This window comes from Chionomys nivalis, chromosome 22 (genome assembly GCF_950005125.1).
Source record: "Chionomys nivalis chromosome 22, mChiNiv1.1, whole genome shotgun sequence".
NCBI lineage: Eukaryota > Metazoa > Chordata > Mammalia > Rodentia > Cricetidae > Chionomys > Chionomys nivalis.
Genome location: NC_080107.1, coordinates 22,670,001 through 22,696,298, shown reverse-complemented (window position 1 = coordinate 22,696,298; position 26,298 = coordinate 22,670,001). Strand labels below are relative to the sequence as shown.

Genomic DNA, 26,298 nt, shown 5'->3' with positions numbered 1-26,298 from the left:
ACATATACACCTGTAGGTAACACACACACACACACACAAATTAAAAACTGGGGAAAATTAATGCAAAATATTGAAAAGATAAAACCCTTAAGAACATATTATCCTCGATATCATTCAGAAAAACAGCTTTAAATAAGTGTGTCTTCAGGCTTTGAAATTCTGAAATTCTCGATAACTTGGTGGGAAAGAAGGAAAGAAAGGAGGAAGGAAGGGGGTAAGGGAAACCTTCCAGCACTACCAGACCCTAGTAGTCATCCCCGGTACCCTGTCTGCACGCTGCATACAAATATAAACACAGTTGTGAAATCGAATATGAGCACATGGACACCAGCATATGACACATTTTCTTTTATTTAAAATAGAGTTCTTTATGCTTTACAGAAACAAGTGCAAGGAGTGCTTAATTTATTGTCTTTGCCACTTTACAAAACAATATGCTTCCCGAAAATGCATACATAAAAATATAACATTTAGGCAGAGAAGTATGTACACCTGGAGGCAGCAGGAAGTTATGCAATAATATTAACAAGCTTTAAAATAAATACTTTTATGACTTGCTGTTGGCAAAGTTAAACATTTTGGTATGAAGGCTATCGCTGAGCTCGTACTAAGTTCTAAAATATGATTATTTCTAAACAATATAAGTATATATTACTATAAAATGCATATGTTCATAGATTCGAAATTCATGAAACATCTGAATGTTTCTGGGAAGTTTCTGAATGACTCTGGAACTCTGCTCAACCTTCAACAAGGAAAACACAGCTCCACACTACAATTCCCATCTGCACATTTTGGATACAACTTATCACCCAGTTCTTATTTTAAAACCCAATTTATTTTTTTCACAGTCTCTATATACATTCATTTGAGCCTGTCTGTGGGAAGCAGCAGCTTTTTACGTACTTAAGATTATCAGCTAGCTTACCAAAAAGGTCTTTACAACAGTGGCTCTGTTCACAGTAGTTCAAGAGTTCAAGGCATGTTTTTGCAATGTCAAAATACAATGGTTTTGACACGTGTAATATGTTCTTAGGTATAAGAGGAGTCACACTACCCAAAGAAAAGTATAATTAGTATTAGCGCTTTGAAAATCAATCCAAAATCCTTAAAAAAAAAATCTGAATCTAATTGTCTCTTTTTAGACCATTTTAAAACCTGAAACACCAGTCAAGTGTGGATGATCTTACCCAGCCTAGGGCCAGGAGAGTACATGACTTACGCCATTCTGGAGAGGAGCTAGAGTGTAATATTCTACTTAGATACCCTCATCTGATAAAGAGAGCAGAAAACGGCTGGATCTTTAGAAATGATTTTACTACTGTTCACCAATGAAAAACTGAGTGTATTGCTAAATCTCTGTCTGTGCTTGACTTTCTTAGAGCCTGAAACACAAGCCGCCCTTTACAGGAGAAGCAAATGAATAGTTTCAACCATGGAATAAAAACTCGATGAATGGCTAGAAATCCAGGTTGCTGTGCCTTGCTGTAGGTGATTTGGGGTAGGGGGAAAAAAATCTCTCAACAGGATAAACATTCTGTCTCGTTCACTTGTGGGAACACTGAGTCAAAGTACTTATTTTTCTAAATTATGTGTTCAGTTTGCATATGTCAAGAACCATTTTTAAATTTAGCTCCCATTTCTGAATGATGGATAACCCAGGCACATATATCACATATATGTGTATGTGTGTGCATACATACATATGTATATGATATACAAATACATCGTGCCCTTTTCTGTGAGTTACAGAATTGTGTCAAGAGGGAAGAGCCCATTGCAATGCTCACCTCAGTCCTCAGTTGGCCTGTCTGTGCATTGTGGAGAATGTGGGATACTGGAAAGAGGTGAATTTCCTACACACTCAGGCTCTTGGTGGATGTGCTAATAGTCAGATTCCTAAGACCCGGAATAGAAGTGTTCCAGTGGAAGTCCTGGGTCCAGGAAGTTACTTCTTGTGGTATAACATAGACAGACCAACAAGGAGAAAATATATTTCTGGCATTATTAAAATGAGGATGAGATGGAATTCATAAACTAACTGGAGAAGAATTTTGGCAGTTATCAATAACAAAATTTAAAGCAGAGATTGTCACCCAATTCCAGTCTATTCTACATTCTAAAGAGCCTGGCACATGGCTTAATCTAAAATCATGGCAGAAGCAGGGCTAGAGGGATGGCTTAGCAGTTAAGAACACTGATTTCAGAGAACCAAGGTTTGCTTCCCAGCATCCACATGGCAGCTCACAAATACCTGCAATTAAAAATAGTTCCAGGGGATCTGACTCTTTCTTCTGGCCTCTCCAAGCCCTAGGCATGCACATGGTACACAGACACACATCGAACCACCCATAACACACACACACACAAAAAAAAAATTCTAAAAGGATGGCAGAAGTACAACAATCCAGTGGCATTGATTGCCACTAAATAACTCAAGCACTCACGTTATGGGACATGTATTTCACAGTCTTTGTTCAAGTTGCTGCTCAAGCCGAATTCATCATTAAAGCAGAGCGTGCATTCTTTACGCCTTAGCTAAAAGCTAGAATATAACAAGACAGTCACTAAAGTTTAAGAGAAAGTCATAGCAGCCATTAGCCAAGCCCTCTTCCCAGTGCCAGGAGAATAATCACCAGTGAACTGATGAGGCGAAACCTCTTACACATGGTGGGGAAATTCAAACCTTGTTAAGAAGCTCAATGGGTAACAGTCTGGACAGTGCTCAAATGCACAAAAGGATAGAGCTGTGGCGTGATTTGGGTTTAGGAAATCTGCCACTGGGGTGGAGGGGAAGCAATGCTGAAGACAAAGGTAATGAGAGAAAGAGAAGACAGATGACATTAAACACAGCCCCCAATTCATGTACCAAGTCATCTTTCACCTACTCCAACAGAAGGGAGATGACCAATATATGTAGGAAGGAAGCAGGGGGAAGAGTCTGGAAGCTTCTTTTATCATTATTCACACTAAATATTTTCTTTTCTCCCTTCCTCTTCCTTCCTTTTCTCTCTTCCTCTTTTCAGTTCTGGGGACTCAACCCAGGTCCCTGAACCTGCTAAGTGAGCCCCCTGCTGCTGAGCCTCATCTCCAGCCTGCACCAAGAACCTCACACTCGAATTCTTCTATTGCATTTTCAGTTTTATCAGCTCTCCAGGGCTTGCCCACCTAGCTTGATGGCTATTTTCAAACCCTTGTTTTTGCCCATTTTCATTTCTCCTACTGATCCGGGAGATTACTTGAGTGGAAATACAGAAAGAAGTAGCATTTGACCATCAGCACTGACGACATGTTATGGTAATAAACTACCTGGCAGGCTAACATGCATGCTGATTAGCCTTTTAATTTGTAAAAGTTGGCGAGGCTGCAGAAGTAGGCGTCACCATTGCGTTTCATGACGATTAGCAGCCATCCTATGTCTGATCTTCTTCATCTACAAAATATTGGAATCAAGTTTCAAGGCTCAGAGTCACTTTAGCCTTTACATTCTCATTTTCATTTTGCACTGGGGCACATATGAAATAATTTAGATCACTAAGGGATTTCTTTTCCATCACAAATCTGAAATTTTATCACGGTTAAGTTAAATAATAGCTCTGCTTAAAAATAATTAAGAAGTAGCTATAATTTTGGAAGATGGTAAAAGAACTTTAAATTTAAAAGTAGGTGAAAATAAGAAAACAAAGAAAAGTTAGAGGGCATAAAGAAAGCCAAGCACCTCAAAGTTCGCATTAGAATTCTTTGGGAAAAAATTGTATACAGTATAGAAATTCTGATTAATTTTAGATTTTTAACAAATGTTTTACATTCTAGAGTGTTTTGGTTTTGTTTTTTAAAATTCTGAAAAAAAAAAAACCTAAAAGCCCTTAAAACTATGACTGTCTTCTCCAAGATAGTGAACAAAATCCAAGTGATCTTCACAAATAAAAAGAGAATAGCTTAAAAAACTACAATGACATCATTGAAGGACACTAAACATCAACATTTCTAAGTAGCTGGTAAATGTTGGTTTTAAAGTCATATAAAGGAAAGGATTATTGAATGCCTCAGCTACCAATTTTGATACATTTACTCTTGTTCCTTAACTGCTTGATAGGAAATCAAAGTTTTTACGTTTTAAATGAATTTATTTAGTCATGTAAAATTTCGTGTTTTCTTTTAATCAATCAAAAACTATTCTCTCTCAAGTAATTTTAACTTGTTCTCTTGATCCCTGTGTAATGGCAGATGCCTGCTTCCTGCCTTCAGAAATGCAGTAAGTGGTCCCCTGGGTCTTTTGCTTAGACTCCCAGATTGCCCTGAGTTTGCTCTGCCCCAATATGTCACATGGTGGCAAAATTCCAGGAAAGTAGACTTCTCTTTTGTTTAACCATTCTGCAATAGTTGAAGCATTCAAAATGATAAGTTATTGTGGAACTTATGATCTAATGAATGTATTGTCGATATTTCATTTTAAAATAAAAGCTGATTTTAAATTCTTCAGACATTGCAATCAGGTTACTATTTTCATACAATTATGGAAATTTAAAATGCAAAGTTAATTGAAAGTATAAAGATGAAAAGCAAGTGCTACGCTTAAAATAGAGTACAACAGTCATGTTTCACTTAACTCTCAAGGCAGAACATAAATTAGGAATTCTAGATGTGACATGCCAAATATTTTAGACATGGAAAAATGCATACAGCAGAATTGGTACTGATTACAAACTTAAACGCACGACTTATAAGGCAACAGATTCATGCTCAAATGTTGACAACAAATAATGCTTCTCATATTTCAAGAAGGGATGCTGTGTAGAAACCCCATCATTTCTGCACACAGTACTAAAATTCATAACAGCATTCCTAAGCTCTATGCTATACCCAGAGCCAAAACATCCATAAGGAGCAAAATAATGATGTCACTGTGCACCTAGCCTACGAAGGTATTTTTACTCATAACAATATTTAAAAGAAACAAGTATCACATGACATTCCATTAAAAACACATAGTCTAAAATTGAACTGCATAGGTATGTACAGTAAATCTGACTTATTCTTTAAATGCTCCTCGATTTTTTAATAAGTGAACAGTTTCTATGTATAATTGTGTGCTGAGAGGTAAGGAAAAACTAACTTCTACTGTCTTCCCTTACACTTTTGTTTCTCTGTCCTTTAAGGTTATTACAATTCAACAGCAAAAGAACAAGCAAAATGTCTCAAAACATACTAATGTGTGGATTTCGCCACAGTGAAATCTGAATCAATAAAATATAAGTTACATTTGTATACTCTCAAATAAATTATAAAACATAAAGACAAAGAAGATGCTAAAACACCCTCTCTTTAAAAACCTAGTAAATATATTCACAGAACAGTGGTAAATAGAACAGAATATATTAGGTTTATATTAAAGATTTGAATACAATTGCCTAAGTAATTTCACTTCCTTCATGCAGAAACTGTGTGCAATAAGGGAATAAGCACAAGCCAGATCACCCCTTTCACACAGTTCTTTCCAATACCCATTCACACAAGCACACCTTTTCGATACTGATAATATAATTAGACTGTAATATCTAAATAAAGACCTTTTCTAAATGTGTTGCAAATTGGAAGTGATTTTCAGACCTATTCTCGAAAGCATTGTCAACGCAGAACTCAAGACATCCCACTGCATATTTTATCTGTCAATTTACTTTCTCCCCTCATACTCATATGCCTTTTCCCACTCCCAAATTAGACTTTAAAATCCCTGAGGGCAGGACCTATCTATCTTTTTATTCCCTCTTGTACCCAATATTGTGGCAAGTGAGTTACGGGGTGCTCTGTGCCTATAAATGGATGAACATATGACTAGGAATGGAAATATAGGCAAGCCCCATAGTCATCAAAGCATTTGTGTCTCTTATCTCAACTTAAATCGAATGAGATGGATCCGGTATCATATTGGCACACTGAAATGTATACACCACGTTGTATTTTTGTGGAAAACTTAGGTGTATCCTTTGGAACATTACTCCCTGTGTTACACTTTGTAGAACATCTAAATGTTTGGATAGTAAAAATTTTGCCCTACCTCTAATAAAAAGACCGCACTGTACTTGGTCAAACGTTTGGCCTTGGAGACATCCAGGTCAGGTGTGTTTACGGCCAGAAGTGTCAAAGAACCATCTGTGCTAGTGTGAAGCCTCGCTCTTGATGATGCTGTCGGAGAACACTTCCGTTCTGAGAACATCGAGGAGGAAGCCTGTTCTGAGGAATGGGCTTTGGGGACAATGAAAGGCATTGTGCTAAATCCGCTTCACTAAAGCAGGACAGCACATTTGAGTGAAATATCTGGTGTTCCATTAAATATTTCCAACCTCAAGAAAGGAGGCTGGGGCAGAGGCTCCAAAACCCTCCACAAAGGTTCCTCTTAAAAGGCCAAGAAATGTCTTCTCATAGCCAGTGCAGTCCTCTCTGTCCTGGTCAGTGGCTAAATTCTTTTGAAAGTGTTCTCTTAATTTTTCTCAAACTCTTTCTTGGTTTACCTTTCTGTCATTTTTCTTCCTAAATACGCACCCTTAAATTAACTACATCTTAAGACATGCATCTCTAGACTATGTTTATAATTGGTCAATCTTTGGCAATGTTCAGAAAACATTTTCTCGTTAATGAATGGGATAACGATGACATTTTATGAGGAAATGCTAGTAGATTGGTTCTGAGATCCTAGCAAATCCATTATGTTCTTACAAAACACTCAGTATGCTCTCTACATGACTAAATTAAGACTATCATAACTGAAGATGCCCCCTCTCAGGAAGAAAAGGACTATGGAAAATCGAAGGGAACATAGCAGGTCAGCTGACTTCACAGTGTTCATTATCACAGGATTTGCTGTCATCTCTGGCATGAGCTCTGTGACTCTGAAACATTTCACAGTGTTCAAGACATTGGAGACTTCTTTTAGATATCAGAAGCAGTGGCTCGGGTGGCTTTCTAACTCCTTAGGGGCTGTTGTAGAGGTGAAGACGTGAGTGGCAAGCAGGGAAAGAGAGAGCGAGTTACGGAGAGCATGACCTTGCTCTCATAACCTGCTGATGGCCTCCACCGTTCAGGCTTTAGATACCAAAATTCTGAGCAATAGTAACTTTTCAAGGGTCCAGATAATTTCTAAAGTTCTATTTCACTATAATGTGTTCTAGCTTACATTTTTAATACGTTTTCATCTCATTTGTGCGTGCTCTTGGTTCAAGTAAAACAAAAGTTGTTATATTTTTACTATTTTCTGTAGCTTATTTTATACTCATAACATCTTCCTCCTTAAATAAAACAAAATGAGTGTGTCACCTTTAAAAATAAAACAAATGGCAACATGAAGATTGGAAAAGTCGAGACCTGCCCAAGCTTAACTTTAGAGTTTTCTTTTGATGCCGCCTTTGGGACACTTAAACACTGTTGTGAGTCGTCATTGAGGTAGAACTGAAACACAACACAGCAAAAAAAAAAAAAAAAGAAGAAGCAAGAACGTTCACACAAAGCCTGAGACACAAGCAGAAGCTGCGACCAGTGTCCTTTTGCCTGGACGTGCTGTCAAGCTTTGCAGTCTTCCTTCACACACAGCTGAGAGATACTCTTCTTGACGCGTAGGGCTGTCAGGCGGGCCGCCCCATTGGCGTACCAGCACTCCCTCATGATTCTCCCCATGACCCGGAGTGCCTTCAGGAGAGAAAGACCACAGGGTTAAAGGTGCACACAACAGGGAATAAACAACCCTGGGTCAGCTTCTGTAAAATCTTAAAAGATTCAAGCATTAACCTTGTAAATTGACCAAGTTAATCAAAATCATTGATCCTGAGAGATAATGATGACTATTTTCAAACTCCTCTAAGAAAGGCAATGATAGTTGAGCACTAGGTTGGAAGTCCATGGTCCCAGTACTTGTAGGTGGAGACAGAAGCAGTGGGAATTCAAGGTCAAGCCAGCTGTGTGAGTCTCAAAGCAAACAGCTAAAAAGTGGCATGAGCCATGGAGGAACGTGGCAATGGTATGAATTCCCAGTTAACAGTTCTTCAGATGTGCAAACACATGAAAAAATTCATCAAGCTGAAAACTAAGATTTATACTTTTATTTTTCATAACTGCATGTTTCAAATGATGATCGAGAATGAATATAAATAGTCAGTATGAAGAATAGTCAAAGCAAGAAGGCAGATACTGTGGTGATTTGAATAGGAACATCCCCTAGACTCATGTGTTTGAATGCTTAGCCTATAGCGAGTGGCACTATTAGGAGGTGTTGCTTTGTTGGAGTAGATGTGGCCTTGTTGGAAGAAGTGTGTCACTGTGGGGGCGGGCTTTGAGGCCTCATATACGCTCAAGCTTCCACACTTCTAGTTCTCTTCCTGTTACCTGAAGATCTGAGCTCCTTCTCCAGCACTGTGTCTGCACTCTGCCATGTCCCACCATGATGATAGTGGACTAAACCTCTGAAACTGTAAGCTAGCTCCAATTATTTTCCTTTATAAGAATTGCCCTGAGCCGGGCGGTGGTGGTGCACACCTTTAATCCCAGCACTTGAGAGGCAGAGGCAGGCGGATCTCTGTGAGTTCGAGACCAGCCTGGTCTACAAGAGCTAGTTCCAGGACAGGCTCCAAAACCACAGAGAAACCCTGTCTAGAAAAACCAAAAAAAAAAAAAAAAAAAAAAAAAAAAAAAAAAAAAAAGAATTGCCCTGGTTGTGATGTCTCTTTCCAACAACCGAAACCCTAAGAAGGCAGTATGTAGAGGAGAAATCAGTGTAAAAGCATGAAACATGAGGGACCCAGGGAGTCACTGAAGCTGGGAGAGCTCCACTGGTGTATGCACATCTTCTGTTCTAGAAAATCAGAGATGAAGACCACATGCAAAAGGAAGGAAAGTCAGCCTAAAGCAAAGAGAAGGTTTAATGATGCTTTTTAAAGGACATGAATGTAAACATGAACCTTAAACTGTCAAGATGGTTCAGCAAGTAAAGGCACTTTCCACTGAGCCTGGCAACCCAAGTTTGATCTTGAGACCCACATGGTGGAAAGAGAAAACTGATTCCGACAGGTTGTCCTTTGGATTCCAGTGAGTACACACAAGTGTCCTGGTATACACATGTATTCCCACTTACATATAAGAAGATAAATGTAATAAAAGTAAATGTATGTGGATGAATATCCCCCCAATAGGCAGTTTGTAAGGAAAACCACTTACTTTGACTTTGGGTGAAGAAAAAAAAAAAGTCTACCCAAGTTTTTCAGTAAATCTGAACTCATAATGGAATTCTACACTCAGAGAGTGGGAGGGGTACCAATAAGCAAGAACCAATCAAAACAATACCCAGCAGACTCAGATCCATAAAACGTCAGCTATTAAAAATTCACGGATAAGAAATGTGCATTAAAAGAGAAGTAAAACCTGAACAACCTGTGGGGGGGGTGTCAAAACAGTACTTTCAGAGCCAGTAAAAGTTCTTGGTATGAAAATAAAGAATCCAGTGGCTAAATGGCAGATTAGACACATCTGAGGCAGAAGTACAGAAGCAGAAAAGAAATCTAGGGGATCTACACGCACCAGTGAAGGAAATATCCATGAAGCAAAATAGAATTAGAAAGGTTTAATAGCAGCCAATGAGATTTCCAAAGATAGAAATGGAGACAGAGACAGAGGAATTATCAGAAGACATATTATCACAGAATTTTCTAGAACAGAGGAATGGCACACATCCTTAGAATTAAAACAGTCTTTTTTTTTTTTCAAACAAGTTTAACTACAAAATTGGGTTTGGGGGCCCATGCTGTGATGCCAGCAGTGGGAGGCTAAGGCAGGATGTTTCCTACAAGTTTGGGCTACATGGTGAGAGCTTTCTTCATAAAACCTTAAGTACCTACACACAAAAAGGCTGGCCTTAGAGAAATTGCAGAGTACTAAAGACAGAGAAGTTCTTAAAAGCAGTTAGAAGCACTAGAGAGAAGGTGCAGCTGTCCAGTGCACTTTTCTCTTGCACACGACCTGAGTTTAATTCCAAGCACCTACATGGTAACTCCCAGCCATCCCTGGCTCCAGTTCCAAGAACCCAAAGCCCTCTTCTGATGTCCCTGGCCACCAACCACGCACATGGCATGCATACAGACATACAGGCCAAATATTCATTTGCATAAAAATAAAACAAATTTAAAGTAAGTAGACAAGGCATTAGGAGGCAAATGTTTATCAAAATCAAAGTCCATCTTTATTTAATCTTTAAAAATGTGTGTAATCGTTGTCACACTAAATAGTGAAAAACAAGTTTTAAGGAGCAAAAAGTTGCCCCCCCCCCCCAATTCCAGGTAACTTTATACCAGAGATCCCAGAACTACAGTAAGAAAGAATGAGCAGACAACTTGCTTGTCTAAGTGGATACCTCATAAGAATTAATAGGTGGATACCTCCCAAAATTTTTGAAAATATATCTTTATATACTATGGTAGATAACTCTCTTTTTAGATTTTTTTATGTGTGTGTGTGTGTGTCAGAAAAAAGCATCTGATGTCCCTGAGCAGGAATTACAGACAGTTGTGAGCCACTACATAATTGATGAGAACCGAATTCTGGTTCTATATGGAAACAGCAAATGGTCTAACCACTGAGCGATCTCTCCAGTCCCTGCAATGGATAGTCCGTCAATTGGGTGATTTTTGCCATATATTTGTGCATATCTTGAAAAAATCTAAATGAAGTCAGGGAACAATAAGAAATCACTAATATCAATATTAACCACTCAGCAAGGCAGAAAGTTCCTCAAAGATTCCAGAATGTTCCACTTTTCAAATTGTATAGTCACAGGTTTTAATTTGATTATTTAAAACATTTTAAATATTTTAAGGTACTTTAAACTTTACCAATTCATATACCTATGTGGTTAAAACCAATAATAGCCAGGTATGCTGGTGCATGCCTTTAATGAATTCTTTCAGTTATGTTATACAAGACTCAAAGCCTGATCCTCAAATAAACAGAGTTGAAATAGTTACACAATGAGAAAAGAAATAAAACTTGCCTTAAACAAAAGAGCAAAAATCATGGGGGAAGGAAACAGTTGGGGTAAAAAGGTGACTACATAAAACAATTCTATAACAAAATAAATAGTAACAGTGTCACATAAAATGGTCTTATTTATTACCCAAATAAAGCCATAAATACACAGTAGTGATTGGAAGGGGAGATTGAACCACATAATTGGGGGAGAAGTCTGCCTTTCCTCCCTCTGTCAGAGCTTATGGGAGGCAGGATGACTGCTGTGTACTGTGTGTCTGCCATGCTTGGTTTACAGTCCTGGACTGCTTATGCTGACAAGACAGATAACAGCTGGATCTACGGTAAGGGGTCTTTTCTGATGAGGAAGGCTAAGCTTCAGGCAGCTCGAGATTAGGCATAAATTATCGATTACAATATTAATGAGCCATTGATTTTGCCCGTGTCCTTCAGTTCCTTGCCCCTTGCAGTGTGGTGGGACCACGTGGCTGTGACAAGCACTGAAAAGTCAGGGTATGCACCCCTGTTTCCTCTCTCTGAAAAACACAGAGACCTGGAAACAGCCTGGGGATGGCAGCAGCAAGAAGCAGTGCGAATGAATGACTACTGAGCCACTGCGGTGAGGATGGATGTTGCAGACTACGTCACTTAAGCCACAGAGGACTTCAGAGAATCACTGATGTCAGAAGCCATCAGGGCTTCAGGGGCTTGTGTCAAGGATGCATACCACTTAAGGGGATAAAACCCTCTAAAGACAAAAAAAAAAACAAAACCCTCCATCCCTCCATACATGGAATGAACTATCTACTCTGAAAATCCTCATGGGTGTTAATCTGAAGAGTAAAACAGAAGGAAATCAGAAGAACTCAGCATGTGTTGATGTCCAGTGGGTAAAGAGGAGGGCAGCGAGAAGGGGGCAGCTGGGGAGGGAAGAAGCAGAGGGAGGATGAGGATGCAGGAGGGGGAACGTAATTGCCTTACTTCACAGCTTTGCCACTGGTTTGGGATATTTGGTCGGAACTTCTGGTCACAAACAACCTTTCTCATGTCTTCTATCGAAGGATCCGAAGGCACCATATCATAATAAGGCAACTGGTACTCCTCCACCATTCCTGTAAGAAATTCGCAGGGTAAATTCTTCTACATACGCAACCAATAATGATGTGTATTTCAAACTAGTACACTTAGTTCTTCCAGGCATGCATGATAGCCTAGAAAAGTGTAATCTCACTTTTGTTAAAATAAAATATCACTATTAGACAGGACTCGGTTCAAATCACTCAGTTAAATACTTATGTTAAAGTTATGATATTTTATAATATAAAAATAAGTATAATAAAATGTAAAATTGATATAGTTATTATATGTAATACATAAAATTCTGCATAAATGTATATACTTTTATAACCATACAAAATGAAGCAAATATGCCTCCAATAAAAACAAAGTAACTTTTATTTTCATATATTATCATTATATGGTTAAAAATCATCTCTACTGTCATATTTATATAATAGCATCATTGTACTGTAAATGAGTATATTTATCTATCAAAGCAGTATTGGGGGAGTTGGGTTTGAAATTTTTAGATAGCTGGTTTAGACAGTGAGGCACTGTTTCCAAGTCTGACACAGTAATGCAATCTCCAGATTCCACAAGGCAGAAGGAGAAAATCCAGTCTCACAAGCTTCATGACCTGCACATGAGCTCTGTGCCATAGCACGCGGGAACACACATGTGCACACACACACATGCACACACACAGCTAAACCAAGACTCGTCCTAAGTGTGTCTCACAAGAAAATACTCTCAGTAAGCTGCTTTCTATGAGTATTTAACTTCTCTATTGATGCAACAATGTCATTAGACTGCATTAGCAGGGGTTCCCATACCAACTTCAAGCTGCAGGAGCAGTAGAGGGCAGGAGATGATGCCACTCACTTCCCCACTGCACTTTATCCATCCCTGCATTGACATCACGAGAGAGAAAAGAGGAAAAGCCTGTGGACGGCTGGCCATCCTCCGACTTGGCGAGCCACTTAGCTTGGTTCAGGAGTAGGGATACGAGCTGTTGCAAACTCCAATCAGATCATTTTAGAGTGATTCGAAATGATCATTACAGGGATCAGAATAGCATTGTCACCCACATCTAAGCAGAATCCAAAAGATAAACCCGCCACTCTCCACAGGGTGTGCCACTTTTACCCCTGCAAAGAAATCACTGAAAATATTTCTCCTCACTATTCAGCAACTATCCAGTATACTATTGGGAAAATACAGAAAATCACATCTTGTCTCTGCTGTCAAGGAAAGGAGAGCAAAAGGATATTTTCCAATATCTTACCTCCAATCGAACACCTTCGAGCTATTTCCCAATAAACCAGCCCCACAGAATAGATGTCAGCTCGCTTGAAGGACTCAAAGATGCTCACGTTCATTGTATCATCAAGCATTTCAGGAGCCATATACCTTCAAAAATGTGCACACTGAGATTCGGTCCAGTAAACCACAATCTTAATGCATCGTGATACAAACATAAATTAAGGTCACTCACATCAATTTCAAAGGTACATCTCAGATACCGAAATAGGGGGAAATTAAAAAATCATCACTTTAAAACATTTTAACTGAAACTAAAGGTCATACAGCTTCACAATATAGCAGGATCACCATTAAGTGGCCTAGTACTTGGAAAGAATGAACTGGGAAGGTCAATGAGCAAAGCACACCACAACAGAAACAGAGCTCAACAATCCAAGATTTGTCATCACAGACAGTTCCTGCCTGACAAAGATGGGATTCACTCACCAGAGGGGGCTCAACCTCCAACACCAGAAAGGCTAGATGGTATTCCACAAATACCTTCTCAGAATGAAGAATTTTACTATATACTTTGTCAAGAATAGTATAGCCTTGTTCGAATAAAGCTAAATGGTAGAATTCCTGGAGTCACAAGACCTAACTGAGCCTAAACTGAGCCTTACAGAATTGGGCGTTTCTTTTCAAAGTGTTCTCCTCCTCCCCACCCCTGAAAGGAAACCAGCACCCAAGCCATCCCTGAGGGCCCCAGTTTCAGCAATGGTAATGTGGGTGTTGTTCCTGAGAAAAGAAGAGGGATCGGTTAAGATCACCCATTCTCAACATGCCTCTCTGGAAAGTCTGAGACATCAGTAATGTCAACCAGCAGACAGTAGATGGCTTGTGGGCACTGTCCTGAAATCTCAGCTGGCTGGGAGGCCAGTTCTACCTCCTGAGAAATTTGCTAGTCTAGAGCGCTTTAACAAGTTCAGGAGAATGCTTTGACTTTCGTGATTTCCAGGTCGAGAGCTCTGGAATTATGAAAAAGTAGCTTGAAGTGTGGAACCCAGGTAAAGGAGCTGGAAGGAGACTAGCTGAGGGGTCACCTGCTGGACAAAACAATGAACGCAGCAGAAGTTTAACAACTGACAAGCCTGTGGCAGCCGCAGCTGTGTGTGCTCCACTGCCTTCATGCTTCCTCCTAGTTTTGTTATATTCTGTTCCTTGAAAGTGGAAACTGTGTTCAAATGCATATTATCTCAAAGTACATCATTCTGGGACACTAAAGGCAAGTCCAGCTACAGGGAAGATATAAACTGATACACTGTATCTTTGCTTCTTAAGGGAATAGACTGACACCCACTGATACATTGTATCTTTGCATATTACCGGGAATAGACTGACACCCACTGATACATTGTATCTTTGCATAAAGGGAATAGACTGACACACTGATACATTGTATCTTTGCTTGTTAAGGGACTAGACTGGCACACACTGATACATTGTATCTTTGCATAAAGAGAATAGACTGACACACACTGATACACTGTATCTTTGCTTGTTAAGGGAATAGACTGACACACACTGATACATTGTATCTTTGCATGTCAAGGAAATAGACTGGAACACACATGGTTTTATTATCTAATGTCCCTAACCCATCTCCTCCAATGCTCTGGTTTTGCATGTGGTCTTTAAAACCGGAGCCTGTACAGTAAGCCCTGACTTGTAGTTCCCTGGCGAGGCATAAAGGTGCTGGAGGTCCTGCAAGGATCAGGATCAGCTCAGGGCCCCCAAGACCGAGTTCTTAGCACAAAGGAGGTTTATTTGTCTCAGAGGTTAAAAAGGCAGGGAATAAGAGATAAAGACAGGAGGTAGATGACAAGGAAGAAGAGGAGACAAGGGAGAAGGGGCAGGCATATTTGTCCTGGGGGATAACAGATATAGTTAATAGAGAAAATGTGGTTTATAATGGTAAAGGAGGAAACCTTGTTGTTAGGAGAAGGTGCTTGGTTTTAACGGGGTGTGTTAGGTGAGTGTGCAAAGGGGCTGATGACTGCTGGACTCCAATACTTTGATAGCTGGATCTTGGTACTCAGCCTCAGGAGGAGAAAGTAGCCAAATAAGGGAACAGACCTTCATGACTAGCTTTAGAGATGTAATCTAGGGGCCAGGCAGTGGTGGCGCACGCCTTTAATCCCAGCACTTGGGAGGCAGAGGCAGGTGGATCTCTGTGAGTTTGAGACCAGCCTGGTCTACAAGAGATGTAATCTAGGTTAGTAAGGTAGAGGGAAAGGGGGAGAAGTTCAAGGCCTGCCAGAGCCATTTGCCATGCTCGAGCTGGCTAGCGTCCATTCAGTTCCTATATACTACTGAGGTAGTTTCTCTTCTGCAGGAAAGACATCTGGAAAATTTGTCACATGAACATGGCATGCCATTGCCTTCTCCACCATTACCCACTCTAGACTCTGCACTCAAATGGCTGCTTCATCAAGACAAGGAGTCAACTCTCCCACTTTGTTGTCATTATGGCTTCTCAGTGTCTCCGAAAAGACTTCTTGCTTTTTCTAGGTCTCGCGTTTTTCATATTTGGACACACATCATGGGCAGTCCCTGCGTTTGATATAAACTTTAGTGAGCGACCAATGAAAGTCAACTTACCTCTTCGTTCCCACTTTGGGATTCTGCGGTATGTCTATAGTGTTCATGATGGAGTCATGCTTCACAGCCAGCCCTAAGTCGGCAATGGCACAAGTGTCAAATTTTTTCACCAAGATATTCTTCGACTTTATGTCTCGGTGAGCAATAGCAGGCTTACCTAGAAAATGTGAGAAGATTGTACTCATTTGTTCCCCTACTGAAGACAGAGTCTCTTGAAGCAAAGCACTTAGAAGACTTAACTCGAATATCTTCTCCCCAGACACATCTTCCCCGACTGCACCCCAAGTCCAGCAGTGCGACAGAGGCTTTGGAGAGACATTCAGTCTCCTAGCCAAACTCCAGGCTAAGCAAGGGCCATCTCTTGCTTTATACTCAAGCAGTTCCAGTGTACGGAGCACCAGGTGACAGTTGTGGACATTAATAACCAGGTTTTCAATAAATGAGTTTAGGTTGCTACTACTTGTGATCCACAATATGGCAAGTGTTTTTTTAATAAAACACATCTCAAAATTTTACTACTCTAGACTAGTAATTCCCCAAACAAGAACAGAGGATTCATGAGGGTCCTTAAAACAACTATATATCTACCTGCCTGACTCATTCCACCGTTTCTCCACTGACTTGAACTAAACCATATAATGGACAAGTAGGATAAAGAGCATGTGCAAAACAAGCTAGTTATTAAAATTATTTTTAAAATTGTAGACCAAAACCACTATTATCACTATATTGCATTATTTTAAAAGTTGTAAAACACCTGGAAGCTGTTAATCATGTTAATATTTAATTGGCTAACTACAGTTCTTGAAATAAACAATATTTTAATTTATCAATAAAGTTTTTAGTATGAAATATATTAATAAATCTAACCTACATTTACTAAAACTTTGGGGAGCTCAATAATTTTTAAGAATATAAAGGGGGGCTGGAGAGATGGCTCAGGGGTTAAGAGCACTGCTTGTTCTTCCAAAGGTCCTGAGTTCAATTCCCAGCAACCACATGGTGGCTCACAGCCATCTGTAATAAGATTTGGCGCCCTCTTCTGGCCTGCAGGCCTACATGCAGAATACTAAGAATACTGTATACATAATAAATAAATCTTTTTAAAAAAAAGAATATAAAGGGGTCACAAATCTAGCGCCCTACTCATACTAATCATTTTTGAGGGTCAGTTTCCTATAGGCTTAGTAAATTGACAAAGCAAAGGATATTATTTGGCTTTCAAGTATAATATTTAAATACTCTTTTTTTATCTTTTCGAGACAGTTCCAGCCTAGTATGGGAACTCATATCTTACCCAGGACTGCCTCAAACTCATGGGTATCCTTCTGTCTCAGCTTCCCACACCTACCTTCAAATATTCTTTCATGGTTATGTTATCATTCCCAATCACAGTTTTTATTTATTTATTTATCCCAATCACATTTTAATTATCAAAAGCAAGCATTTATACCATCTGCAGTATATGATTATATAGCCTTTGCCACCAAAATAAGACCTCTAATGGCATGGGTGGAGCCACTGGGGATAAAAATACATCATGAATAGCATGTGTTTGTGCTGAGGATGAGAAAGTTGCTTGCTGCATGACATACCTTCATTGTTCCTCTGTGTTTGACGATTGTGAAGCACTGAAATACAATCAATACAAAGACCAGCTTTCAGAAAGGAGATGCCTACCTTGGGTACCAACGATCTCCATATGTAGGTGAGCCAGACCACTGGCTATTGAAAGGGCCAGCTTGATCATTCCAGCCACGGTCACTATGTTTCTATTCAAATAGTCATATAAGGAGCCCTGTTCGTGATACTCTGATACAAGCCAAAGTTGAGTCCAAGTTCCATTATCTAATGAGAAAACATTGTTTACAGTGGTAAATGTTGGGAAAGCATGCGAGCACTTTTTAACAACATCTGTGTCATTCACAAATGGTCTTCTGTGCCATTTATGAAGCAAAGTTAATTCTTCCAGCTGGGAAGCTGTGGTTAGGGAAGTATCAAGTTCTCAATGAGTTATTGAAGATGTGGGATATGGAGGAAGCTTCCATGGAAACAGAAAGATGTGGAAGGTGGTTCTAACAAGGGAGCAACTCTTTGCCTGCTTGCTTTCATTAATAGTTGCTGGTACAGCTACCATCAAGTACGGAAAACTTGGAAAGATGCATTGTGGGAGATACTTCTGAGAGGCACATCTGGCCTCTGCCTTATCTTTTACTCTTAAGCTTTTAAGAAAGATTAAATCAATAAAAATAAGATATATAACAAATTTACACAAACCACTATTATCACCACGAGAGTGCTGATAGTCTAACAATGTCCAAAATTTTTTCCTTTAAAAACAGGAAATTCTGTACTTCAAACAGTTATATAAAGATCCACATTCTGTGATACAATTGCTAGAGATTCTCAGCAATTTAAACAAAATTCAAGGCAGCATTTTTTAAGAAGACTTTTAACAAATGATATCAGCCTGATGCTTCTCTATGAAGCATCCCTTCAACAGTTAGTTGTCACTTCCTAAACAAAGTGTTACCAACAGTATAGGCAGCCCTGGCCAGTTCTAAGGACTAGGATGGACTCTCTGGTGAGCATTATGCTTAGAGGCTTTCCTGCCCGGTGCTGCATGTTTAGGAACTCAATGGTATCCATTGATTTCATTTCCACAACCAGGCAGTAAGAAAGCTTTATGACATACAAAAGGCATTCTACTATAAAGTTCACTAAGAACCCACCATCCACCAACCTCACCCTCAGACTTCCCTGCTAACACCTGCACCTAACTATGCTCTCCCACAACAAGGTCTTTGTTAGGCACTCGGCTACAATGTAATGTAAATGTTACATGAATAAAGAGTGTGTGAAGATGATGGTGATATTCAAGATCATTTGGTATCTGAACAAAGTGACTGATAAGGAAGGATATGATTGAGAGAAGTCAGGTAAACAGAAGGAAACAGGGGCTGGAAAGATGGCTCAGCCATTAAGAGCTCTGGAAGCTCTTTCAGAAGACCCAGGTTCAATCCCCAGCACCCACAAAGCAGCTCACAACTGTTGGTAGTTCTAATTCCAGGTAATCTGACACCATCACACAGACACACATGCAGGCAAAACACCAATGCACATAAAATAAAAAATATATTAAAAAATGCCAGATAGATGATCTTTTTTTGTTCCCGGACACGAAAACAATCAACAACGAATGATTCACCTGTCAGTGTTAAACTTCCAATTCTGAGACATGCTCAAGTTAACAATGTTAGAAAACTCCGCTAATAAATAAACTCTTGTCTCATTCGCACAGTCTAGAGGGGACATGGCTGAAAACTGTTCTCTTGCACACAAATCCTGTGATATAGATTCCATCCCATTTGATAAACAGCAGGCACTCAAAATTCCAAAATTGTCCCACTGCCTATATGCTCAATGTCCCCCTCTCCCCTTCAGTCTGAAATACCTCTAGATGTTTCCATAATTCAGGGTGACTCAAGACTGGAAAACAAGGTTAATGGATTTTCCAAGAACTGGCCCCAGAGGCAGATGGCTGATTCCCGCCTGGTACCAGTTACCTAATATCTTAAACACCAGCTTCACTGCATAATCACGACTCCACACTAGCTATTCACTGCTGAGTTATGGGCATTTACTTGTGGGAAAGAAAAAAAAAAGAATTTTCTTAATAAAGAAGCTAGAACATCATGCATCTTCTTGAGACAAAGTGATGAGTCCATCTGTCTTACAAGCAATCTCACGTATTTCTTGCAGACCACGGTGACAGTGACCTTACCTTTGTTGTCAGCGGCAATGAAGCCAAGGATGTTCTCGTGTCTCAACATCACCGTCTGATAAATTTCTGCCTCACGAAACCAAGATCTTTCGTCTCTGGAGGAGAATATTTTCACGGCCACGTCTTCCCCACACCATCTTCCGTGCCACACTTCCCCAAATCGGCCTTTTCCTACGATTTCTTGAAGGACAATAGTCCTGGCAATTGTTCTTTGAACCAACAGAGGCAGACCTAGTCAAAGGAGAGGTAGACAGAGCCTTCAAAACAGCCATCACAGCCATGACGCTGTTGCATGAAAAGCGAACACATTAGTGACTTTACCAAGGTTGAAGAAATATGCACCATTCCAACAAGCTGTAAGGCCAAGGCATGACCTAGAAAATGTCCTAAATTATTAATTTCTCTTCTCTTATGCACAAACAATGCTTTCTGAACACAGCCTGATGCTGCAGATATCTGATTCCTAAGAACTGTAGCAAATCCCCTGGATTCCCCATAAAGCCATTCTGATTCCTAAGGACTCAAAGGGAAACATGCATGGCTAACATGTAATATAAAATGCAGCGCTCCTGGGTACCACTGTGAAAGGAAAAAAATTAATTCTTCGTGGATTTTCTGCAAAACAAAATTAAAATGTGCATGTCGGGAATCAGATTCAATGACTGATAAGATAAGCATGTTACCCTAAGAATACGTTGTCTGTGAAATAAAAACATGTTCTGTGGATCTTAAAACGCTCATGAATTTTTGTTGTGGCTGTTTTGAGACAGGGTCTTGCTATGCATCCCTGACCGTCCTGATTTACCATAGAGACCAAGCTAGCTTCAGACTCATAGAGATGCATACACCATGCCCAGACTGTTTGTACTTTTTAAAACAGTAACTATACTTCTAAAATTCTATCCTATAGAACTAAGTCAAAATGTAGAGAATCTATCTATATAAAGATATTGAATACATTGTTGTTAGTAATAGTAAACAAAAATGAACCTTTCAAGTAAGAAGGCAATTGTGAGATGTGATGTAGATACACCAACACAGGTCAGTAAAGGCCTGGGTTCCGATTTCAGCTACAGTATCTTGTCAACATGGTCAGATTATTTAACTTCTGTGAGCTTTTGCACGCTCCTCTGCGAAACCAGACAGTGTGAGAGTTAATAAGCAGGTTAAGCTGCTAGCACTGTACCTGGCCTAATGCGTGATCAATAATGGTTTCCCTCGATCTTACAGCAGCATCTGCATGAACCATGGAAGACTGCCCCTAATGGTGCTGCTAATAGAGCTTAATCCAGTGACACTGGAGTCTACTCTGCTACAATGTCAAATGAGAACTGCATAGTAAATTTTATCTATATGAGTTCGCAGCCTTTCAAACTGTGCCTAGAAGAAAGACTGAACTCTGCACGGTGGAAGCTCAGTGAATTATAATATTCTTCCTTCTCATTTGTTGTATTTTCAATGTACGGCCCAGGAGACGGTTTTATTATTCCTGTAATTGTGTTGTTAGAAAGCAAATAGTTGAAGTGGCTACAGGATGAGTATATTCTAGAAAGTCGGTTTGGTTACTGTCACTGTCCTCAGGCAGCCAGAGAAAGCAATGCCCATGTGGCTCCTTGGGGGGCATTGTCCCCTGATCCAAGAATGAGCCAGTGTTTACACAGATGTTCTCATCTCCACGAGAACCACCCACGATGGTAAATAGGCACAGACTATAAATTCACTGGTATGAGCCTCAACAATTAGTCAGCAAGCCCCACGGTCCGAAAGTTCTTTTGGAACCATCTGGTTCAACCTCATCATTTATTGATGAGAAAATTGGAGCCTGACAAGTAATTAGATTTGAAGAAAGTCTGCTACTGCGGGAGGCTGACCCAGAGTGCTTTGCGCCCCATAGGAGGACAGACCTGTGTTCCTCTCTGTGGGAAGGAAGACATCCAGCAACAAATAGCCAGGGTTATTTTTGTAGGCTTTACTCAATGCTTTTGGCCCAAAGTGACACTAACAATTATTAAGTCAAATCTCAGCGTATCTCCCTCCCCATATCATCACCCACCGACAGAAAAAGAAAGAAACCGGTAAGACAGTGTTTCCACACTGGAGTTGATACAACATCCCATTGGTGGACAAAGAACATCAGATCCTGTAAGGGGACCAGCGGGGTGAGCCGGGTGAGACGCTGCTTTGGCCGCCTCAAAACCTTCCAAAGCGAATAATGACATGAGCCTGAGTAGGTTTTGTTCTACACAGCTTCAGACTGCATTTCAACAGAAACTTTGCCTCTTGCCATGAGTTCATTTTAATCTTTTCACCAGGGATTTTAGAAGCTGATGTCTGGCTTGTGTCACCATCTGTCAGAACGTTATACCGGAAGACAAAGAAGCTGGCTTCCTACTTCCGTGAAAGCCGCCTGAGACAAAGCCCACGCTCAAGCACAGTCCAATAAAACACCATTTATTTTCACTTTGTAGTCTCTCTAACTCTTTGAAATTTGTCCCTGACCTGGTCAGGGATAAGCTTCGTAATCAGGGTTTTTCAATATCTGACAAAGCTGCCTCAGATACAAGGTCACCAACCAATTGAGAAAGGCAGAAAGGAAGCAGGCTGGTCCAGTGTCCTCCCCACCGGCAAGCTATTGTGGGGAAGCGTTGCCGAAAGTAAACCTGTTCTCTGATGATTAAAGGCATGTGCTTTTAGCTAGGGGTCACCGCCAAGCAAGCTGGCTTTGAAGAGACAAAATGCCTAAAGTGTGTTCAAATTTGTTCTTAAGGAAATGTATTTATGAACAGAGTCTGATGGTGCAGGCCTGTATTCTCAACTATTTGGGATGCTGCAGAAGGGCTAGCCTGGGAAAGTTAGTGACACCTTATCACCACCTCTCTACACACACACACACACACACACACACACACACACACACAGCCTAGGAATGTAGCTCAGAGTAAGAACACTTGCCGAGCATGTGATGTGTGAGACCCTGGTTCAATCCACACTGCAAAAACAAAAGGAAATTATCTGGGCTGGAGCATGTTTTCTTCTTCCTTCCACAAGATGTCTTAGTATAATCTCAAAAAAAAGAGTCCAGAAGCCGACAAATTCATATGCATGCTTGAAGATACACTTTTGAAGCCATTAAAACATTTAACAGGAATTTTTCTTTAGTTTTTATTGTTCACTGAATAATACATATAAATATATAAATATAACCTGATTTGGTGTTTGTTTAATCATGGGGCCCCATGAGATTTTGGACTCCATGAGATTTACTCTTCCATGTCAGCATATTTACTGGTATTGTCCTTATTCGGATCTTACTCAGGCAGTCATATAGTTGAGGTATCATAGAGGCAGTTTCTCTGCCCTTTCTAGGAGACACGATCTCACAGAAGAGCTCCTGTTCCTCTGACTTTTACAATCTTTCCATCCTGTCTTCTGTGATGTTCCCTGAGCCTCAAGTGAGGAGTTGTTCTGTAGATGCATGCCTTGGGGTTGAGCACACTGGGATCAGTTGTTCTAGAAATATGGAACAGTTGTGGCTCTTTGTGGTCTTAATGGTCTTCATCTGCCTAAAACAATGCTTCCTTGATGAGCGATGAGAGCTATACTAATCTGGGTCTGTGCCAACTATCAAAATTTTGGCTTTAGTGTTCAAGTCATGACTCCTTGTTATATATTTAAATATTTAACAGAATTTCTATATTTGTGTATGGGGAGAGCACCATAGGGAGTGTGTGGTCAAAGAACAACCTTATAGGTTGTTGGCCCTCTCCTTCTACCACGTGGGTCCTTAGAAATGAACTCAGAGCTTCAGGCTTGGTGGCAAGCACCTTTCCCCAGTGAGCCATCTTGCCAGCTCATCACTCCTTTCTTAAATTAGATATCTCGTCTCTTACATATTAATTTGTATTATTTTTCCATGGAAGAAAAATCCCTGGTCAGATTCAGTACACTTAAAGAATAGGAAAATATAGACCAAAGTTTCTGTATAGTCCAGTCCTGCAGACATTCAGTCCCCAAAAAAACACACAGAGGTTTATATTATTTATAAACTGTTTGACCTATTGCTCAGGCTTATTACTAACTAGCTCTTATGACTTAAATTCACCCATAATTCTTATTTATGTTCAGTCATGTGGCTTGGTTCCTTTCTTAGGAAAGCATTCTCATCTCGCTTCATCTGTTTCTGGATGATGACTGCATCCCTTATTTTCCCACTTTCCAGAATTCTCCTAGTCTGGTTGCCCCACCTATACTTCCTGCCTGGCTACTGGCCAATCAAAGTTTTATTAAACCAATATAAGTGACATTATCCCACAGCAAACTGTGGCCATATCTTCTGGCAATTAGATATTTGGTAATCACTGCCCACATTTCCCAAAAATGGATTATGGATGTTTGTCTTTGTTTAGTATGTTGGTTACAAGTTGTTATGAATAATAGCCAGGGAAAAAACTAAACAAATGTGGGTTCAGGGTTCCTGTTTTAAAAAGAAAAGAAAGGGAAATGTTGTGGGATAATGCTCTTGTAAAGATCTGTCACTTATATTCATTTAATAAACATTGATTGGCCAGTAGCCAGGAAGGAAGTATAGGTGGGGCAAAAAGACTAGGAAAATCCTGGGAAGAGGAAAGACAAAGAGACACAGTCATCATCCAGAAGCAGAGGAAGAGAGATGAGAATGCCTTACTGGGAAAGGTACCAAGCCACACAGCTAAACACAAGCAAGAATAATGATTGAATTTAAATCATAAGAGCTAGTTAGCAATAAACCTGAGCATTAGGCCAACCAGCTTATAATTAATATAAGCCTCTGTGTATTTATTTGGGACTGAATGGCTTCAGGACTGGGCTGGACAGAAACTTCTGTCTACAGGAAAATATATAAACACCATAACCAAAAGCACCATGGTTGAGGAAAGGGTTTGTTTGGTTTACACTTGCAGAGTACAAGTCATCATTGAAGGACATCAGGGCAGAAACTCAAGGCAGGAACTGTGGAGAAACATGGCTTGCTGGGTAGCACCCTGGGCTATTCTCATGTAGCTTTTCTTGTACAGCCCAAGGCAAGATGCCCAGAGATGGTACCACCTACAGTGGGTTGTGCTTTCCTGTATCAATTAGCAATCATTTCTCCCATAAACTTGCTCACAAGCCAACCTGATCCAGGCAATTGTTCAGCTGAGGCTTCTCCTTTCAGAAGACTCTTGGTTGTGTCAAGTTGATAATAAAAAACTAATCAGAACACGACCTAATATCATCAAGTAAATGAAAATGTTTCTGTGGGTAATAAGTAGAAGGTTGTTCAATCCTTTGAAAATGATAAAGAAATGTATTTCTAGAAATTAAACATATATCAGAGTTCTTTGTACCCAGAATAATTGGCAGTAAACAAAATTTGGGGGTATAGTAGGTGTCAACATATAATATCCAAAGAAATGGAGTTTAAATACTGAGGAATATTGTTTTTAAGATAAAAATGTAAGCCTTCTATACAGTGACATAATTTGGATTCCAGGTTTATACGTTTTGCAACTGCAGGAGTTTTTTTTTTTCTCTCTTGGTTTTCCTTGAAAAAAAAATCTTTCTTGATGTTACAGTGACTCTTCTAGTCAGAAAATGTCCTTTTCTAGTGCATCCACGGTGTCCCCTGTTACATATGGGTGCCCATATGAATGTGTTGATGTTTCCCCACCTGACCCTCTTAACTGTGTCTGCTTAGATGCTACTCATACCCATGTGTTACACAAAGCTTTGTGTGTGTTTCTTTTATTTCACTGTTTTCAAGGCAAAATTTTGCTACATAGCTCAGGTTGAACTCTCAACTTGGGAGGCTCCTATGACAGCAGCCCTAATAGTGAGAATATAGACAGATACCAGCATTCATTCCTGGCTGGAACTGTGACTCTAATGATCCTTCTAAAGCAACGAGAGATGTAGGCACTTCTGAAGTAGCTGTCTTGGTGTGCTTTTGATCACATTTCTGTAAAGTCTAGGGCCAAGGCTTTCTAGAAATTCAGATGGGAAAAGAAGTCCTTGCAACTGCAGGGAAATCCTGTCCTGCCCTGACTCCCCGACCCCAACATTTTGTGCTATGAAAGGGACTCTCTTATTCTGTGATGCAGTCTGGCCCCTGGAATTCTCCATCAGCTGTCTAAATTGATTAAAGGAGAAAACAGAGCACTGTGTTGTGATAGCAGTGAATGGATAACCTTGAGCCAAGGAGCCAGTTAGGAATGCCCTGAGCTTCCTTCATCATCTCTGGGCTTCCAGAGCACCATTGTGAGTTAATTTCAGGACAGCTCCTTGTTAGCTTTGAAAGCACATCCCAGGGGAATGCCTCCAGATTCAGAAGGCCTTGGGTGATCACAAATATCCACAAGGAACACTGCTTTGTTTTCTACCACATTTCCCCATATCTTGTGGACTTAAACCCAACACCCCAACACCCTGTTTCTATTAAACAGCAGAATAAAGCATCAGTGGTGGCTTTGACCATAATGGGAGGAGGTAGAGGACAAGAGAAAAGCCAAAACAAATAAACAAAGAATCAA

General features: G+C 40.0%; 1 protein-coding gene across 1 annotated transcript in view; it reads right to left on the bottom strand.

Annotated features, from left to right (window-relative positions):
- Window positions 1-343: 343 nt before the first annotated feature.
- The window catches only part of Acvr1c (activin A receptor type 1C), an 87,520-nt gene continuing 61,565 nt past the window's right edge, over window positions 344-26,298 (bottom strand). The window contains exons 4-9 of the mRNA XM_057754908.1: window positions 19,751-19,981; window positions 17,647-17,814; window positions 15,967-16,123; window positions 13,349-13,473; window positions 11,986-12,116; window positions 344-7,683 (exon numbers count right to left, since the gene is read on the bottom strand). Of these exons, the coding sequence (XP_057610891.1) occupies window positions 7,558-7,683; window positions 11,986-12,116; window positions 13,349-13,473; window positions 15,967-16,123; window positions 17,647-17,814; window positions 19,751-19,981 (938 nt within the window). The 3' untranslated portion in view covers window positions 344-7,557. The remainder of the gene's footprint in view (window positions 7,684-11,985; window positions 12,117-13,348; window positions 13,474-15,966; window positions 16,124-17,646; window positions 17,815-19,750; window positions 19,982-26,298) is intronic.